Raw genomic sequence first — 20,677 nt, 5'->3', positions numbered from 1 at the left:
CCTGAGACGTCACAGGGAGTGCGCACCAGGAAGACCGCGGATCTGCAGAGGCATGGGGAGAGGCAAGTATCGGGCTGCCGGGGCTCTGAGAAAGCGGAGGGAAGGGCGGGCGCTGACACCGCTCTCCTCTGCCCACAGCCCGGCGGGCCGGATAAAAGTCCTCCGCGGGCCGCATGTAAAAAGAACATGAAAGGTTAGGCAAGGAACTGTCCCAAAAGTGTCTAGAAGCACCATAAGATAATCATGAAAACTCAAGTCGATGTGTGTCTCACATATGTAGCTGGACAAGCATGGTCCTTAATATAAAGAGAGACGGCGACTCAGCGTATGACGCTCACAATGTATAAATAGGGACAAGATGAAAAAAACCAAGGTAAGGGGCAAAGGAAGGTGGCACAAGCGAACATCACAATGAGACAGCAGGTGGACATAAGATAGTCAATCAAAGTCACTAATCAACTAGTAAGTCCCCACCGTACAATACACAGATGTGACAGAAGGTAACTCACCCAAAAGTATCAGGATGTCGCAAGGTGTAGAGGGACAGGCAGCTGTACGGAAAGACAAGCCTCGACGCGCGTTTCGCGGGTGTGTGATGCTTTCTCAAGAGGGTAGTTGATTAGTGACTTGGACATATGGTGGGTTTTTTGCTCTGCATATTTTCACACTTTTGTAATGACATTCTGACTTTTGTGATATTGCATACTAATAATTTCTATGCAATTCAATTGTAGACTTTCTAATTTAATTAAAGAGGTTGCACAAAAATATTCTGTGAAACATTTAGGAATTGCAATCATTTTCTACAAAGCCTCCTTATTTTAGAAGTTCAAAAGTAATTGGACAAATTATCTTTACCATAAATAAAATGTTAATTTTTAATACTTTGTAGAGAATCCTTTGCAGGCAATGACGGCCTGAAGTCTGGAAGCCATGGACATCACAAAATGTGGGGTTTTGACCTTTGTGATGCTTTGCCGGGCCTTTACTCCAGCTGACTTCTGTTGTTTGTTTATGGGTCTTTCTGCCTAAAGATTTGTCATAAGCATGTGACATGCAGCTCGATGGGGTTGAGATCTGACGATTGACTCGACCATTGCAGAATATTCCACTTCTTTGCTTTTGCACTATGTTTTGGGTCACAGTCCATCTGTAATGTGAAGCACCGTCCAATCAACCTTGTTGCATTTGGTTGAATCTGAGCAGAGAGTATAGTCCTGTACACTTCAGAATTCATCCGGCTGCTTCTGTCTTCAGTCACATCATCAATAAACACTAGTGACCCAGCACCATTGGAAGCCATGCATGCCCAAGCCATCACACTGCCTCCGCCATGTTTTACAGATGGTGTGCTGTGCTTTGGATCTTGAGCCGTTCCAAGTCTTCTTCATACTTTCTTTTTCCCATCATTCTGGTACAGGTTGATCTTAGTTTCATCTGTCCAAAAAATGCTTTACCAAACTGGGCGGCTTCTTTAGATGTTTTTTTTTATAACGTCTAATATGGCCTTTCTATTTATAAGGATGATTAATGGTTTGCACCTTGTGATGAACCCTTTATATTCGCTCTCATGAAGACATCTCTTTATGGTAGACTTAGATACTGAAACACCTACTACCAGGACAGTATTCTTCACTTGGGTGGATGTAGTGAAGGGGTTTTCTTCACGATGGAAAGGATTTTGCGATCATCCACCACTGTTGTCTTCTGTGGATGTCCAGGCCTTTTGGATTTCCCAAGCTCACCAGTGCCCTCTTATTTGCAGAGTGTACCAAACCATTGATTTGGTTACTCCTTAGATTCCTGCTATCTCCCTGATTGATTTCTTCATTTTTTCAGCCTTATGATGTTCTATTTTTCTTTTATTGAGAGTTCTTTTGACCGCATGTTGTGGATTCACAGCATCATCTGCCAAATGCAGATACAACACCTAGAATCAGCTCTAGACATTTTACCTGCTTAATTGATGATGGATTAATGAGGGAATAACCCATGCAGCCCATTAAAGAGCTTTTGGGATTATTGTCCAATTACTTTTGGTCCTTTTAAAAAGAGGCAACTACATATTAAAAAGCTGTAATTCCTAAACCCTTTTCCCTCACTCCAATTAGGATGTGAATACCCTCAAATTAAAGTCTGTATTTTAAGCCCATTCTGATTATATAACTGTAACTTGAATACTTTTTGGTAAACGACTAAAATGCCAAAACTTGTGTCACTGTCCAAATATCTTTGGACCTAACTGTATGTCAGGCTGGCAGCTTCCTGACAATCACCTTTCAATGTTCTCCAGCTTTCATTGTAGCTTTACAGGTGATAGGAAACCACTGGAACGTGATGAAAACTTGAACACAACACAGTTCATTTAGCATCGTAGGATCATCGTCCTCTGCGGTCCTGGTGGTCAGTGGTGAATGTAGGATCATCGTCCTCTGCGGTCCTGGTGGTCAGTGGTGAATGTAGGATCATCGTCCTCTGCGGTCCTGGTGGTCAGCGGTGAATGTAGGATCATCGTCCTCTGCGGTCCTGGTGGTCAGCGGTGAATGTAGGATCATCGTCCTCTGCGGTCCTGGTGGTCAGCGGTGAATGTAGGATCATCGTCCTCTGCGGTCCTGGTGGTCAGTGGTGAATGTGGGATCCTCGTCCTCTGCGGTCCTGGTGGTCAGTGGTGAATGTGGGATCCTCGTCCTCTGCGGTCCTGGTGGTCAGTGGTGAATGGAGGATCCTCGTCCTCTGCGGTCCTGGTGGTCAGTGGTGAATGTGGGATCCTCGTACTCTGCGGTCCTGGTGGTCAGTGGTGAATGGAGGATCATCGTCCTCTGCGGTCCTGGTGGTCAGTGGTGAATGTAGGATCATCGTCCTCTGCGGTCCTGGTGGTCAGCGGTGAATGTAGGATCATCGTCCTCTGCGGTCCTGGTGGTCAGCGGTGAATGTAGGATCATCGTCCTCTGCGGTCCTGGTGGTCAGTGGTGAATGTGGGATCCTCGTCCTCTGCGGTCCTGGTGGTCAGTGGTGAATGTGGGATCCTCGTCCTCTGCGGTCCTGGTGGTCAGTGGTGAATGGAGGATCCTCGTCCTCTGCGGTCCTGGTGGTCAGTGGTGAATGTGGGATCCTCGTCCTCTGCGGTCCTGGTGGTCAGTGGTGAATGGAGGATCCTCGTCCTCTGCGGTCCTGGTGGTCAGTGGTGAATGGAGGATCCTCGTCCTCTGCGGTCCTGGTGGTCAGCGGTGAATGTAGGATCATCGTCCTCTGCGGTCCTGGTGGTCAGCGGTGAATGTAGGATCATCATCCTCTGCGGTCCTGGTGGTCAGCGGTGAATGTAGGATCATCGTCCTCTGCGGTCCTGGTGGTCAGTGGTGAATGTAGGATCCTCGTCCTCTGCGGTCCTGGTGGTCAGTGGTGAATGTAGGATCATCGTCCTGTGCAGTCCTGGTGGTCAGTGGTGAATGTAGGATCATCGTGCTCTGCGGTCCTGGTGGTCAGTGGTGAATGTAGGATCATCGTCCTGTGCAGTCCTGGTGGTCAGTGGTGAATGTAGGATCATCGTGCTCTGCGGTCCTGGTGGTCAGTGGTGAATGTAGGATCATCGTCCTCTGCGGTCCTGGTGGTCAGTGGTGAATGTAGGATCATCGTCCTCTGCGGTCCTGGTGGTCAGTGGTGAATGTAGGATCATCGTCCTCTGCGGTCCTGGTGGTCAGTGGTGAATGTAGGATCCTCGTCCTCTGCGGTCCTGGTGGTCAGTGATGAATGTAGGATCATCGTCCTCTGCGGTCCTGGTGGTCAGTGGTGAATGTAGGATCATCATCCTCTGCGGTCCTGGTGGTCAGTGGTGAATGTAGGATCATCGTCCTCTGCGGTCCTGGTGGTCAGCGGTGAATGTAGGATCCTCGTCCTCTCGGGTCCTGGTGGTCAGCGGTGAATGTAGGATCATCGTCCTCTGCGGTCCTGGTGGTCAGTGATGAATGTAGGATCATCGTCCTCTGCGGTCCTGGTGGTCAGTGATGAATGTAGGATCATCGTCCTCTGCGGTCCTGGTGGTCAGCGGTGAATGTAGGATCATCATCCTCTGCGGTCCTGGTGGTCAGCGGTGAATGTAGGATCATCGTCCTCTGCGGTCCTGGTGGTCAGCGGTGAATGTAGGATCCTCGTCCTCTCGGGTCCTGGTGGTCAGCGGTGAATGTAGGATCATCGTCCTCTGCGGTCCTGGTGGTCAGCGGTGAATGTAAGATCATCGTCCTCTGCGGTCCTGGTGGTCAGCGGTGAATGTAGGATCATCGTCCTCTGCGGTCCTGGTGGTCAGCGGTGAATGTAGGATCATCGTCCTCTGCGGTCCTGGTGGTCAGCGGTGAATGTAGGATCATCGTCCTCTGCGGTCCTGGTGGTCAGCGGTGAATGTAGGATCATCATCCTCTGCGGTCCTGGTGGTCAGCGGTGAATGTAGGATCCTCGTCCTCTGCGGTCCTGGTGGTCAGCGGTGAATGTAGGATCATCGTCCTCTGCGGTCCTGGTGGTCAGTGGTGATTGTATTGTAATTGACACAGTCTATTATCACTCAGCATTGTGACCTTATGGGACTTCCAGATATCTGCTGTTTCTTCTTGTAACTTTTGAGAATCTCTTGGATTTAGAAATATGAAAAGTCTTTATGAAGATAGAATTCATAATTGCAGTATTTTGATTGAAGTCTTCATTCCCTAATCTGATACCAAATCTGGCAATTTCCTAACCTATAATATCACAGCGTACCATAGCAATCAGTAATAACCATCTAATTATTATCAAAAGATTAAAATAAATGATGTTTGGAATAATAAAACAATAATAGATAATTCATTATTAATCAAGTTCTTCATGTGATAGAACATTTTTATGTTATAGGTGTAATTACCTTTTCCACATCATAGGTGTCAGTGTGTTTTGATGTAACAAATGTTTCTTTATTACACAAAGTTTATTAACTAGATATATTTATTAAACCAATAATACCAAAGAATGTATACTGGTGACCCAAAATGAATAAATATATGAATGAATGAAAGAATGACTTGTTGTATTTACTCAGAACATTGAAACATTTTCTTCTTATATTCAACATCTGCAAGGAGTTTGTATGTTCTCCCCGTGTTTGCGTGGGTTTCCTCCGGGTTCTCCGGTTTCCTCCCACACTTCAAAGACATACTAATAGGGAATGTAGATTGTGAGCCCTATTGGGGACAGTGATGATAATGTCTGTAAAGCGCTGTGGAATTAATGCCGCTATATAAGCGAGTAAAATAAATAAATATTGGAACCATATCATTAGATTTAATGAAGCAATATTCTGCCATTTGTCTTTTTAGACAGAGTAGGTCAGAACTTTGAATTTTTAACTCTTTCTGTGAAGAAATTGACTTTTGAATCATCTCATACGGTTTATAGCAGATGTGTACTCTCCTGCATATGTCATAGATTGGATTAGGGATATGACTCAGTTTAGGAGAGTTTGATTCTGTCTTTTGAAAAGATTTTACCCTTTCTGATTTTACAAAATTAGCTTTATTTATTTTCCTTTCTCGATTCTCATGTTTTCTAGCAAGATCAAGCGACTGCGCACATTTAAATAAAGAAACTTTTTCGACACAATAACTCGAGATGCTGAATTTATGAATGTAAATTTGTTTACAATTTTTTTTATCATTTGTTGTGATTTCCCATTTTTAATGAGAGTTCTGTACAGCCGTTCAATATGGACATGAATGTAAACGTACATTCTTTCCTACCAATCCTTAATTTTTGAAGAATTTCAATGTCTGGGCAGTATCTAAGGGGTAACATTTCTCCTTACAGAGAGGGACATGTTAAGCACGTCATGGTGAGGAGACTTTTTATGCTCCTCTGGGAAATATGTAAATTGTCTCTTCAGAGAGGAAGAGGACCAGAGTTCTAGAGTTCTGGTTCTCTTCCTCTCTGTAGAATCAATTTGAATATTTCCCAGAGGAGCATTGCGCCTTTAAAAGTCTCCTCACCATGACGTGCTTAACATGTCACTCTCTGTAAGGATAAATGTTACCCATAAGGTACTGGTCTGATGCCTCTCACCCAGCCAAACCAGAACTCACATTTTGCACTGACGAGGGGCAGTACCCCAAAACACAGTGTCTGCAAATTGAGTTTCTGGTTCTGGCTTCTATCCTAAGTCATAAGATAAGGCTCATTAAAGGGTCACTATTGACTTTTAGGATTGCTACTTCCTGTAGGTGGCACTAGAGTTCTGGTCCTCTTCTTCTATGAAGAGACAATTTACAATGTCTGGGCATGTATTTTTAGTTTCACAGTAAATCAGATTTCTCAGTCTATCAGTATCATTTAACCATTCAGGTGACTCGTTTTCACAAGACATTAACATTAGACGTCTGGAAAATATCACAGGAAGCCACATTTTAAACAACTGAATTCTCTCCTCATTGGTTAAATCAAACTAATCAGCAAAGCTCTCAAATATCTCTGAATTTCTACACACATGGATTTTGACATCATATTTCGGCATGATTTTGTAGAATCTTATCAAATTTTCCTAACTTTAATTTGGAGTTGGGCTTTTAAATTGTCTTCTATTTTAAGTGGCATTTGTATGTCACCTACGTCAATTTTCATGTCTCCTCCCACGTTTCCTCCTATGCCAGTTTCTTGCATGTCCGTCCTATGTCATGAGACACCAGGTCATCTTCAGTAACTGTTTCAGACACGTGTCTCACATATTGATCAAGTTCCTCATTACAGTCAAAATCAGTAACATCATTAGTATCCTTTGACACTATCTCTACACTGTCGTTGTGTTTGGATTTCTCTGACACAAACTTCTGAAATACGTCAACCACCTGTAACATATTTTTCAATTTCTCTTTTTCTCTATTAACACCAGCTTGGAATTTAGCTTGAGATTTTCCATCTCACATTCTGCATATAAGCTGAGCCACAAAACTTCTAAATTACACTAGTCTGAAGACATAAATCTTAGTCTACTTTGCTTTGAAAAAGAATTACTGTATTTTTCAGACTATAAGACGCATAGGACCATAAAACGCACTGACGCTTTAGAGGTGGAAAATACGGGGAAAAAACTTGCAGCAAAATATTTAAAAACATAAATAAGATAATATTTCACCAATGTAAATAGAACTCAACAGCAGCATTAACATCCATTATTACTGACTTTATACTTTGTCATGTGGTTCCTTTGATAACTATAACTCCCATCATGTCCTGCAGCTCCTATGGCATGATGAGTGGTATAATTCACCACAGGAGTGGTACAGTGTTTTATGTCCTTTGTGTTATTTGAACTATGGTATAATGCTTGCCTCTCCTGTTCTTTTCTGGACACTAGACAGGAGCGGGGCCACACAGCAGGGAGCGGCACCGCCATGAATTCACTATGGTCCCACTAGACACGGCAGGGAGCGATGGCAGCAGGTCTTTCAGCGCCGCCATGACTTCACTACGGCTGTGCTAGACACAGCAGGGAGCGATGGCAGCAGGTCTGTCAGTGCCGCCATGAATTCACTACTGCCGCGCTAGACACGGCAGGGAGTGGGGTCACACAGCAGGGAGCGATGGCAGCAGGTCTGTCAGCACCGCCATGACTTCACTACGGCTGTGCTAGACACAGCAGGGAGTGATGGCAGCAGGTCTGTCGGTGCCACCATGAATTCACTACTGCCGCGCTAGACAGGAGGAAGTGAGCTGTCTTCTGTCCAGATCACACTCTGCAGTGACATTACAAAGAGGCAGGGCCGGAACAACACAGAACTCCACAATGCGCAGAGTCCCCCAGCCCTGCCTCTTTGTAATGTCACTGCAGCGTGTGATCTGGACTGGGGACCACCCACATCCTCATGTCTAGCGCAGCCGTAGTGAATTCTTGGCAGCACCAACAGACCTGCTGCCACCAATCTCTGCTGTGTGACCCCGATCCACCACTGCGTCCCCGCACCACAGTGAGCATTTGGACAATAAGATGCACCCCTTTTTTCCTCTGAAATTTGTGGCAAAAAAACTGCGTCTTATAGTCTGAATAATATGGTAATTATATCCATTTTTCTTACCTTAAGATATCTCAGCTTGTTAGACTATGTTGGGCTCTGGTCATCAGCACGTCTATCTTCAGCACCTCTGGTACTTATAGTACGTCTGCTACTTGCCAATCAATCAGGTACCTCTTAGTCCTCACTCTTCTGTAGATTTAGTCTAATCCTTGTGACTTGAAGTAATTAATGTAGTGGAATCCTTGAGACTTGGACAACAGGTGTTTAGCAAAGTTCTCAGCACATTCAACTTTGTACAGAACAAAGTATTCAATGAGTATTTCATTCATTCAGATCTAGGATGTGTTATTTGAGTGTTCCCTTTATTTTTGTGAGCAGTGTATTTTTTGCTAATCTATTGTATTGTCACCTGACTTTCTATATTCCCAAATAGAGATTACAGTTTTCTGCTGCTTTGAGTATTTCTCTCTGAGAGGGGGTTCGAGCCCTTAGGGTCACACAGGGTGTTTTAGGATAAAGATGATGATGAGCGTGGGGGGAGGGGGGCACAGACAAGGCAGGGATTCTTCCCACCTTGCTTTGTCTCAAACAAATTTGAATCCCTCTTATAAACAAAGATAAAATCCTGCCAGCATGTGTGACACCCTGATTGTATACCATGGTCATGGTCAGCTGATAGCTATGATATAACATGGTTTATTGCATTAATGCATATTTTCCGATCTACTGCTTTGTCACGTGATGTTCTGTACTCCCAGATAGGGATTACCACAGAAACCACAATGCCCTTAGGTAGAATGGAGGATCTGGAGGAGAAGCTGAACTAAAACTGTGTGATAGTGCGACAGCCTTCACATTGTTGGACCCCAGCCTCAACGTGATAGAGAAATTGAATCTAGAGAAAAATAAGGACCCTCTGATCTGTCTAGGAGTTAGCTGTTTAGCTGATTCAATATACGCTGAATTATTGTGGTCAGTGACCACAGTGACGTGATGAACCCTCCAGAAAATGTCTCCATTCCTTAAAGGCTAATTTAACAGCGAGTAACTCACAATTCCCAACAGCAGAATTTATTTCAGCAGTCAAAAATTTTCTCAAGAAAAAAAGCACAAGACCGCAAATTAGTCAGAGTTTTGGAACCCTGAGATAAAACGGCCCCTACCCCAACCTCCGAAACATCCACCTCCACAATGAATGGTTCTTCGAGATCGGGTTGGATTAGAACAGGAGCAGATATAAAATACTCTTTCAAGTTTTCAAAATCCCTTATAGCATCCGGTGGCTAAACCTTGATATCCGCTCCCTTATATGTGAGGTCAGTAAGAGGTTCAGCAATCTGAGAAAAAACCCTAATGAATTTCCTATAATAGTTGGCGAATCCTACAAAATCTTACAATGCGTTCAGGTCACTAGGCTGGACCCAATTTCATCAATGTAATGAGAGAAAATATCATTCACAAACTTGTGAAATCCTGTTGGTGCATTGGAGAATCCGAATGGGAGGACGAGATTATCGAATAAACCCTCAGACATTAAAGACGCCGATTCCCACTCATCACCCGTCATGATGGGAATCAAATTGTAATAAACCCCTCTAAAGGCAAGGTGAAAACCATTTAGCCCTAAAAGACTGATTAGAGTCACGGCTCCGCTCCGCACACCTCGTACACACGCGACTCCGCTCCGTACGCCTCGTACACACACGGCTCTGCTCCGTACACCTCGTACACACACGGCTCTGCTCCGTACACCTTGTACACACGCGACTCCGCTCCGTACACCTCGTACACACACGGCTCCAATCCGTACACCTCGTACACACGCGGCTCCGCTCCGTACACCTCGTACACACACGGCTCCACTCCGTACGCCTCGTACACACGCGGCTCCGCTCCGTACACCTCGTACACACACGGCTCCGCTCCGCACACCTCGTACACACGCGACTCCGCTCCGTACACCTCGTACACACACGGCTCCAATCCGTACACCTCGTACACACGCGGCTCCGCTCCGTACACCTCGTACACACACGGCTCCAATCCGTACACCTCGTACACACGCGGCTCCGCTCCGTACACCTCGTACACACACGGCTCCAATCCGTACGCCTCGTACACATGCGGCTCCGCTCCGTCCACGCACGGCTCCGCTCCGTCCGCCTCGTACACACGCGGCTCCGCTCCATACGCCTCGTACACACACGGCTCTGCTACATCCACACTGTAAACCCCTCCTGACCCCACACATAAACTTCAGCTCATCCAGCACCATGACAACCAGCACAGCAGAGTCCTGCATCCACTGAGGCCCCTGATCATGTGACCCCTGACTCCTCCCCTCCTGTGACCTCATCACAGGTCCTGTGCGCACAGAGCAGCCATATATGTGGTGGCGGCTCTGCAGGTGGAGGTATGTGGAGACCCCATTACTGGGCGCAGGGGGCATTAACCCCTTCAGCACTGAGACTCTTTTGGGGTCTTGTGTTGCCCCTTTATAAGAATCATAAGGTTTTTGTTCTGTTTCCTGTAATAGATACATACGACCCAACTATGGAGACAGGAAGGGAGGAAACGTATTGTTCTCATAGTACAGGGCCCCTTTACTGACCCCACAGTGTAATGCCCCCATTATACCCCTTATGCAGGATGTATGATGCCCCCCACAGTGTAATGCCCCCATTATACCCCTTATGCAGGATGTATGATGCCCCCCACAGTGTAATGCCCCCATTATACCCCTTATGCAGGATTTATGATGCCCCCACACAGTGTAATGCCCCCATTATGCCCCTTATGCAGGATGTATGATGCCCCCCACACAGTGTAATGCCCCCATTATGCCCCTTATACAGTATGTATGATGCCCCCCACACAGTGTAATGCCCCCATTATGCCCCTTATACAGTATGTATGATGCCCCCCACACAGTGTAATGCCCCCATTATGCCCCTTATACAGTATGTATGATGCCCCCACACAGTGTAATGCCCCCATTATGCCTCTTATGCAGGATGTATGATGCCCCCACACAGTGTAATGCCCCCATTATACCCCTTATGCAGGATGTATGATGCCCCCACACAGTGTAATGCCCCCATTATGCCCTTATGCAGGATGTGTGATGCCCCCACACAGTGTAATGCCCCTTATGCAGGATGTATGATGCCCCCACACAGTGTAATGCCCCCATTATGCCCCTTATGCAGTATGTATGATGCCCACTCAGTGTAATGCCCCCATTATGCCCCTTATGCAGTATGTATGATGCCCCCACACAGTGTAATGCCCCCATTATGCCCCTTACACAGTATGTATGATGCCCACACACAGTGTAATGCCCCCATTATACCCCTTATGCAGTATGTATGATGTCCCTACACAGTGTAATCCCCCCATTATGCCCCTTATGCAGTATGTATGATGCCCCCACACAGTGTAATGCCCCCATTATACCCCTTAAGCAGTATGTATGATGTCCCTACACAGTGTAATCCCCCCATTATGCCCCTTATGCAGTATGTATGATGCCCCCACACAGTGTAATGCCCCCATTATGCCCCTTACACAGTATGTATGATGCCCCACACAGTGTAATGCCCCCGTTATGCCCCTTATGCAGGATGTATGATGCCCCACACACAGTGTAATGCCCCTTATGCAGGATGTATGATGCCCCCACACAGTGTAATGCCCCTATTATGCCCCTTATGCAGGATGTATGATGCCCCCACACAGTGTAATGCCCCTATTATGCCCCTTTTGCAGGATATATGATGCCCCCCCACAGTGTAATGCCCCCATTATGCCCCTTATACAGTATGTATGATGTTCCCACAGTACCCCCCCCCCACACACACACACACAGTATAATATAATTCCAGTGTCTGTAAATGAGACGAGAATTAGCGTTATGGATGATGCGTCTATGAGAAATGTATTCAGTGGCAAACTCAAAGGAAGAAACTGCTTGTTGTCTGTTGCCTAAAATATATAGGTTTTATTAATAGATGACAATGAAAATAACTGAATGTTGTAAAATAATATAAATACCATTGCTGTTAGGGTCCCCGCCAATCTCTGTATTTCCTGGTCAGCCCCAATGATCTTGTGATTATTGCAGCCAATCAGCTGCTGACGCAGTGAGTAACACAGCCAGTGATTGGGAGCATGGAGGAGATGTCTTAGTCAGCAATTCAACTTATGCTCCAGTCCAGGGGCCCTCAAACTACGGCCCGCGGAGGACTTTTATCCGGCCCGCTGGGCTATGAGCGGAGGAGAGGAGAGCGGTGCCATTGCCCGCCCTTCCTCCCGCTTGCTCATGGCCCCGGCAGGCAGATACTTACCTCTCCCCGTGCCTCTGCAGATCCGTTGTCTTCCTGCTCTGCGCTTCCTGTGACGTCTCAGGTCAGAGGGTGCGGTGACGTCTTTACACCGCGCCCTCCCGAGTGCCGTCGCAGGCAGTGCAGAGCGGGACGACGCCGCCGCGACGGTGGAGTCCAGACCAGAGAAGAGCAGCGGCAGCAAGTGAGAAGTGAGGTGAGTATTGGATTTTTTTTTTTTTTTAATGTATGGAGGCATAGGTCATTATATGGGGGGTGACATCCTGCAAGGGGTATAATATGGGGGGGGGGGGGTGACATCCTGCATGGGGCATTATCCCCCCATTATGCCCCTTATGCAGTATGTATGATGCCCCCACACAGTGTAATGCCCCCATTATACCCCTTAAGCAGTATGTATGATGTCCCTACACAGTGTAATCCCCCCATTATGCCCCTTATGCAGTATGTATGATGCCCCCACACAGTGTAATGCCCCCATTATGCCCCTTACACAGTATGTATGATGCCCCACACAGTGTAATGCCCCCGTTATGCCCCTTATGCAGGATGTATGATGCCCCACACACAGTGTAATGCCCCTTATGCAGGATGTATGATGCCCCCACACAGTGTAATGCCCCTATTATGCCCCTTATGCAGGATGTATGATGCCCCCACACAGTGTAATGCCCCTATTATGCCCCTTTTGCAGGATATATGATGCCCCCCCACAGTGTAATGCCCCCATTATGCCCCTTATACAGTATGTATGATGTTCCCACAGTACCCCCCCCACACACACACACACACAGTATAATATAATTCCAGTGTCTGTAAATGAGACGAGAATTAGCGTTATGGATGATGCGTCTATGAGAAATGTATTCAGTGGCAAACTCAAAGGAAGAAACTGCTTGTTGTCTGTTGCCTAAAATATATAGGTTTTATTAATAGATGACAATGAAAATAACTGAATGTTGTAAAATAATATAAATACCATTGCTGTTAGGGTCCCCGCCAATCTCTGTATTTCCTGGTCAGCCCCAATGATCTTGTGATTATTGCAGCCAATCAGCTGCTGACGCAGTGAGTAACACAGCCAGTGATTGGGAGCATGGAGGAGATGTCTTAGTCAGCAATTCAACTTATGCTCCAGTCCAGGGGCCCTCAAACTACGGCCCGCGGAGGACTTTTATCCGGCCCGCTGGGCTATGAGCGGAGGAGAGGAGAGCGGTGCCATTGCCCGCCCTTCCTCCCGCTTGCTCATGGCCCCGGCAGGCAGATACTTACCTCTCCCCGTGCCTCTGCAGATCCGTTGTCTTCCTGCTCTGCGCTTCCTGTGACGTCTCAGGTCAGAGGGTGCGGTGACGTCTTTACACCGCGCCCTCCCGAGTGCCGTCGCAGGCAGTGCAGAGCGGGACGACGCCGCCGCGACGGTGGAGTCCAGACCAGAGAAGAGCAGCGGCAGCAAGTGAGAAGTGAGGTGAGTATTGGATTTTTTTTTTTTTTTAATGTATGGAGGCATAGGTCATTATATGGGGGGTGACATCCTGCAAGGGGTATAATATGGGGGGGGGTGACATCCTGCATGGGGCATTATATGGGGGGGTGACATGCTGCATGGGGCATAATATGGGGGGGTGACATGCTGCATGGGGCATAATATGGGGGGGTGACATGCTGCATGGGGCATAATATGGGGGGGTGACATGCTGCATGGGGCATAATATGGGGGGGTCACATGCTGCATGGGGCATTATATGGGGGGGTGACATGCTGCATGGGGCATTATATGGGGGGGTGACATGCTGCATGGGGCATTATATGGGGGGGTGACATGCTGCATGGGGCATTATATGGGGGGGTGACATGCTGCATGGGGCATTATAAAGACAGGGGAGTGACATCCTGCATGGGGCATTATATGGGGGGGTGACATCCTGCATGGGGCATTATATGGGGGGGTGACATCCTGCATGGGGCATTATATGGGGGGTGATATCCTGCATGGGGCATTATATGGGGAGGGGGAAAGGGACATCCTGCATGGGGCATAATATGGGGGGGTGACATGCTGAATGGGGCATAATATGGGGGGGTGACATGCTGCATGGGGCATAATATGGGGGGGTGACATGCTGCATGGGGCATAATATGGGGGGGTGACATGCTGCATGGGGCATTATATGGTGGGGGTGACATGCTGCATGGGGCATTATATGGGGGGGGTGACATGCTGCATGGGGCATTATATGGTGGGGGTGACATGCTGCATGGGGCATTATATGGGGGGGGTGACATGCTGCATGGGGCATAATATGGGGGGTGGCATCCAGCATGGGGCATTATAAGGGGGGAACAGCTTGCATAGGGCATTATAAGGGGTGGAACAGCCTGCATATGGCATTATAAGGGGGAAACAGCCTGCCTATTGGGGACATTTACCTGCCTATTGGGGACCTATGCTGCCTATTGGGGATATTTACCTGCCTATTGAGGACCGATGCTGCCTATTGGGGACATTTACCTGCCTATTGAGTACCTATGCTGCCTATTGGGTACAGTTATCTATCTATTGAAATACCGGTTGATTTAACTTTACTTGTTCTTCATTTTAAATATTGTATTTGTTCCTGTATTGTTTTTTGTACTACAAAATAAGATATGTGCAGTGTGCATAGGAATTTGTTCATAGTTTTTTTTAAAAACTATATTCCGGCCCTCCAATGGTCTGAGGGACCGTGAACTGGCCCCCTGTTTAAAAAGTTTGAGGACCCCTGCTCCAGTCCATACAAGACTAGAGAACACAACACCTACACTTTCTGTCTCCTGATATATTTCCCTTATATACATGAGACATACATGAGGGGTGATAAGCGGTGTAAAGAGGAGATTCCTACATATGACTACCCAGGTGAGTAGTAACCATTAAATGCAGATAAGTCACAGATTTTTCTCAGTCCCTGTCTGTTGCTGCTTTATCGCTGGTGTAGTCCGGCCATATCACAATCGTGTGATCACCATTTTGCCTCTAGATCACAACATTCTCCTCTTTCCAAAACTGTTCAAATGAATTTGGGCATTGAAAATCCTTTTCTAGAGACCTTAAGACCTGGAGGATCCACCTACCCCTTTGATTAGACTCCTACCTGCGGACTCTTACCTGCCCAGTAAATTAGAAAGCCAAATGACAGCGTACGTAGAATGTGCTGACAAGTTAGAAAATTACTTGAAGAAAAATATTATGATGGGCCTGTAAGAGAAAGCGGAGGGTAATGATGCTGTTGGCTTCCTAGAACCCTGATATCTTATTGGATGAATCTACCTTCTCTCCCTTCTGTGCTGCTGAATGTGCTCATATGGTCCCTACAAGACCAGGTCCAGTCTTTCTGGCCAAACTTCACTTTTATGATCGACAACATTAAATGTGCAGTGAGGGACAAGTGTGAATATCTGCACAATAACAACAGAGTTTCCCTTTATCCTGACTTTTCAATATCTTTTAAAACCAATTAACTTCAAACAGGATTGCGATAAACAATTAAAAACATTACACCTGTGCCATGATATATCTCTAAGCTGCGCGTGGCTGATGGTTGTAATATACATTTATTCATGCCTGCAGGAGATGTGTTGGCATGGCTCGAGCCCTGGTTTCATGGATTCACTCCACGTCATAAATTCCATTATGTTTTCAATCCTAAGGAATTCAGATTACTGCACAATCTCTCCTGAAATGGGGGCACTAATACTTTCTCTACTTTTCTGGTCAGCACTTATCGTAGCTCCTCTGGTCCACCACAAATGAGTACAACTCCTATTTAGTGTTGGCGTTCTTCTCTCAAACATACATTGTTTTTGGGGATGTTACATATATTTTCATTCTTGTATTTTTTTTACATGTTCATTCTGTATGATAGTTTATTTGTGGCGGGATCGGCCTCACTTATGTGAGTCTGTAACTACCTACTAGTTAGTTACAGACTGAAGTTGTTTTTTTTTACTGAAGAAGACTGTTCAGCTTGATCATTTCAGTCCGTGTGTGGCAATCTGTCACAAAGACAGGGATCGTCGAACAGTGTGCTGCCTACCTGGCGCTCGGGAGAGCAAGGACCTCCAAGGTGGTATTCTCTGAAATACTACCTGTATCACATGCCACGCCAGAGAGGCAACGGGAGATTAGGGAGATAAATAAGTGGCTCAAGAACTGGTGTAGGAAGGAGGGATTTGGGTTCCTGGAGAACTGGGCCGACTTCAGTTGGGGCTACAGACTCTACGCTAGGGATCGGCTGCACCTTAATGGGGAGGGTGCAGCTGTGCTGGGGGAGAAAATGGCTAGAAGGTTGGAGGAGTGTTTAAACTAGGGATTGGGGGGGGGGGGGTATTCATTTTATAGGTGGAGAAGATTGTGCCCAGGTCACTATCTGCACTAATAAAGAAATTGGGGGTGGGGTTAGAACAGTCAATATAGTAAGAAGGAATAGAGGTACAGAGAGATGCATAAAATGCATGTACACTAATGCCAGAAGCCTCACCAACAAAATGGAGGAATTAGAATTCATTTTGTTGGAAAATAATTATGACATGGTGGGGATATCTGAGACATGGCTGGACGAGAGCCATGACTCGGCAGTTAATTTACAGGGCTATAGTCTGTTCAGAAATGACCGTACAAACAAGCGAAGGGGGGGGGGGGTGTGTTTATATGTAAAATCATCCTTAAAACCCATCTTGCGGGAGGATATATGTGAATCTAATGAAAATGTAGAGTCCCTGTGGGTGGAGATAAGGGGTGGAGGAAAAATAATAAATTACTGATAGGGGTTAGTTATAAGTCTTCAAAAATAATGGAAGCAGCTTAGAATATCCTCATAAAGCAAATAGATGAAGCAGCGACTCAAGGAGAAGTCATTATTATGGGGGACTTCAACTACCCTGAAATACACTGGGGAACAGACACCTGTAGTTCAAGCAAAGGTAATAGGTTTTTGACAACTTTGAGAGACAATTACCTTTCACAACTGGTTCAGGACCCAACAAGAAGGGGGGCACTGCTAGACCTAATATTAACCAACAGGCCAGACCACATATCAAATATACGAGTTGGGGGTCACTTGGCTAATAGTAATCACAAAATAATAAGTTTTCATGTATCCTTTAATAAGATGTGTAGTAGAGGGGTTACAAGGACACTAAACTTCAGGAAGGCAAATTTCCAATGGTTGAGAGATGATTTTAGTGCAATAAACTGGGACGATATCCTGAGACATAAAACTACACAAAGCAAATGGGAGACATTTATTAGCATCCTGAATAGGACCTGTGCACAATATATACCCTATGGGAATAAACATGCTAGAAATAGGAGGAAACCACTATGGCTAAATAGAGCTGTAAGGGGCGCAATAAGTGACAAAAAGAAAGCATTTAGAGTACTAAAGCAAGTAGGTAGTGATGAGGTATTAAATAAATGCAGAAAATTAAATAAATTCTGTAAAAACCAAATCAAGGCAGCAAAGATTTCTTTGAGACAGAGAGACTCATTACCAGAGAAAGTAAAAATAATCCCAAAATATTCTTAACTACATAAATACTAAAGAACTAAAAAATGATAGTGTTGGTCCCCTTAAAAATAGTCTGGGTGAAATGGAGTATGATGAAAAAGCCTATATGCTAAATGATTTTTTTTCATCTGTATTTACACAAGAAAATCGCATGGCAGAAAACATGATTAGTGATGACAAAAATTCTCCATTAAATGTCACTTGCTTAACCCAGCAGGAAGTACGGCGGCGTCTAAAAATCACTAAAGTTGACAAATCCCCAGGCCCAGATGGGATACACCCGCAAGTACTGCAGGAATTAAGTAACGTCATAGATAGACCATTATTTTTAATCTTTAAGGATTCCATAATAACAGGGTCTGTATCACAGGACTGGCGTATAGCAAATGTGGTGCCAATATTCAAAAAGGGGACAAAAACCGAACTTGGAAATTATAGGCCAGTAAGCTTAACCTCTACTGTGGGTAAAATCCTGGAGGGTTTCCTAAGAGATGCTATACTAGAGTATCTGAAGAAGAATAACCTCATGACCCAATATCAACATGGGTTTACGAGGGTCCGTTCCTGTCAGACTAATCTGATCAGCTTTTATGAGGAGGCAAGTTCTGGACTGGACCAAGGAAATGCAGTGGATGTTGTGTATATGGACTTTTCAAAAGCTTTTGATACGGTTCCACACAAAAAGTTGATACATAAAATGAGAACAATGGGGATAGGGGAAAATATATGTGTGTGGGTTAAGAACTGGCTCAGTGATCGGAAACCAAGGGTGGTTATTAATGGAACGAACTCAGACTGGGTCACAGTTAACAATGGGGTACCACAGGGGTCAGTATTGGGCCCGCTTCTTTTTAACATATTTATTAATGACCTTTTAGGGGGCATACAGAGTAGTATTTCAATATTTGCAGATGACACACATTTAGTGGGTTCTTCTCACTATAGTAATGCAAAATAAATGGATACTAAATGTGGTTTGGGCACACTGCAAAGCTCAGAAGCGAGGGGGAGATTTGACTTTGGGAGAGCAAATTTTGCTGGATTGGTTTATAAAAACAAAGTTGCTTTTCAGGAGCCTTTGAGCCACTAATAATGTGGAAACCTCTGTTTTTCCACTGACAGATGATGGATCTGAGTGGGGACTTGTTTTTTGTGAGATAAGTAGAAGTTTTTATTGGTATTATTTTCGCCTACATAACATTGTTTGATGGCTTTTTATTCCATATTTGGGAGACAGGATGAACAAACAGTTGAACACCACGGTTTACTGGTTCATCCTATGAGGTTTTCTATTAGACTGTGAAAGGTCATTTTGTTGGTGAATAATTCAATATTTTTACATAAGTTGCCATTTTTACAGTTTGAGCAGAAATGTTAAAAAATATATATAATTTGAGGATATTTTATTCAAAATATAATAATTGGTTTTACTCTTGGCAGATGACTGTACCAGGAGATCGGAGGGACAGGAGATTTTTAAATCGGATGATCTTGAGATCCCACAGGATACAATTGAAGTGAATGCCATTACTCCAGATATACCATCATCCCTTCACAGCAAAGATCTGTCATCTAATCCTTTGAAACAGGTCCTGTCTTCTGATTCATTACCGACCACTAAGGAAAATCAAAGTCGCAAAATAAGCATTAAAAAACAAATTGCTCCTAAAGCAAAGAAGCCATTTTCACATTCAGAATATGGAAATAGTTTTCTCCTCGAAAAGTCTTTTCTTAAACATCAAAGCATTCACACAGCAGAGAATAGATTTTTTTGTTTCAAGTGTGGGAAATGTTTTAACCAGAAAGCAAATCTTGTTAATCACCAGAGAAGTCACACAGGGGAGAAGCCATTTTATTGTTCAGAATGTGGAAAATGTTTTACAGAGAAATCAGGTTCTATCGCACATCAGAGAACTCACACAGGGGAGAAGCCATTTTCCTGTTCAGAATGTGGGAAATGTTTTAACCAGACATCAGTTTTGGTCAATCACCAGAGAACTCACACGGGGGAGAAGCCTTTTTCATGTTCAGAATGTGGGAAATGTTTTAAACAGAAAGTGCATCTTGATAACCACCAGAAAACTCACACAGGAGAGAAGCCATTTTCTTGTTCAGAATGTGGAAAATGTTTTACATTTAAATCAAGTTTTATCAGACATCAGAGAACTCACACAGGAGAGAAGCCTTTTTCCTGTTCTGAATGTGGGAAATGTTTTAACCAGACATCAGTTTTGGTCAATCACCAGAGAACCCACACAGGGGAGAAGCCTTTTTCCTGTTCAGAATGTGGGAAATGTTTTTCCCGTAAAGCGATTCTTGATAACCACCAGAGAACCCACACAGGGGAGAAGCCTTTTTCCTGTTCAGAATGTGGAAAATGTTTTGTGAAGAAATTCTTACTTCTTTGTCACCAACGTACTCACACAGGCGAGAAGCCATTTTCATGTTCTTAATGTGGGAAATGTTTTACACAGATATCAACTCTTAATAAACTTCAAAGAACTCACAAAGGGGAGAAGCCTTTTTCATTTTTAACTGAAAATTGTATCTTCTTAAAGGGGTTTTCCACTACTAGGACAACCATTTCTCATTCCTCATGTTTGGCCTTGTTAAAATAAAAACACTCATACGCACCTCCCATTCTAGCGCCGTTCCATTACTGTCACAACTCCCGTTCCCGGGGCTCACACAAGGATGTTACATCACACAATCCTGCTCTCAATCAACGCTGCCTTTGGACTTATTGAACATCAACAGGAAGGAC

The 20,677-nt window shown here is 45.0% G+C and overlaps 1 protein-coding gene across 1 annotated transcript in view; it reads left to right on the top strand.

The window, feature by feature from the left end:
* The window catches only part of LOC141192230 (uncharacterized), a 480,396-nt gene extending 459,973 nt beyond the window's left edge, over positions 1–20,423 (top strand). The window contains exon 7 of the mRNA XM_073661721.1: positions 19,354–20,423. Coding sequence (XP_073517822.1) covers positions 19,354–20,366 — 1,013 coding nt within the window. The 3' untranslated portion in view covers positions 20,367–20,423. The remainder of the gene's footprint in view (positions 1–19,353) is intronic.
* The last annotated feature ends 254 nt before the right edge of the window (positions 20,424–20,677 follow it).

Source organism: Phyllobates terribilis, unplaced genomic scaffold, assembly GCF_046119375.1.
Source record: "Phyllobates terribilis strain yellow unplaced genomic scaffold, ASM4611937v1 Scaffold_56__1_contigs__length_8794411, whole genome shotgun sequence".
Lineage (NCBI taxonomy): Eukaryota > Metazoa > Chordata > Amphibia > Anura > Dendrobatidae > Phyllobates > Phyllobates terribilis.
The sequence above is the reverse complement of the archived record's forward strand: the minus strand, read 5'-3'. Positions and strand labels throughout refer to the sequence as shown.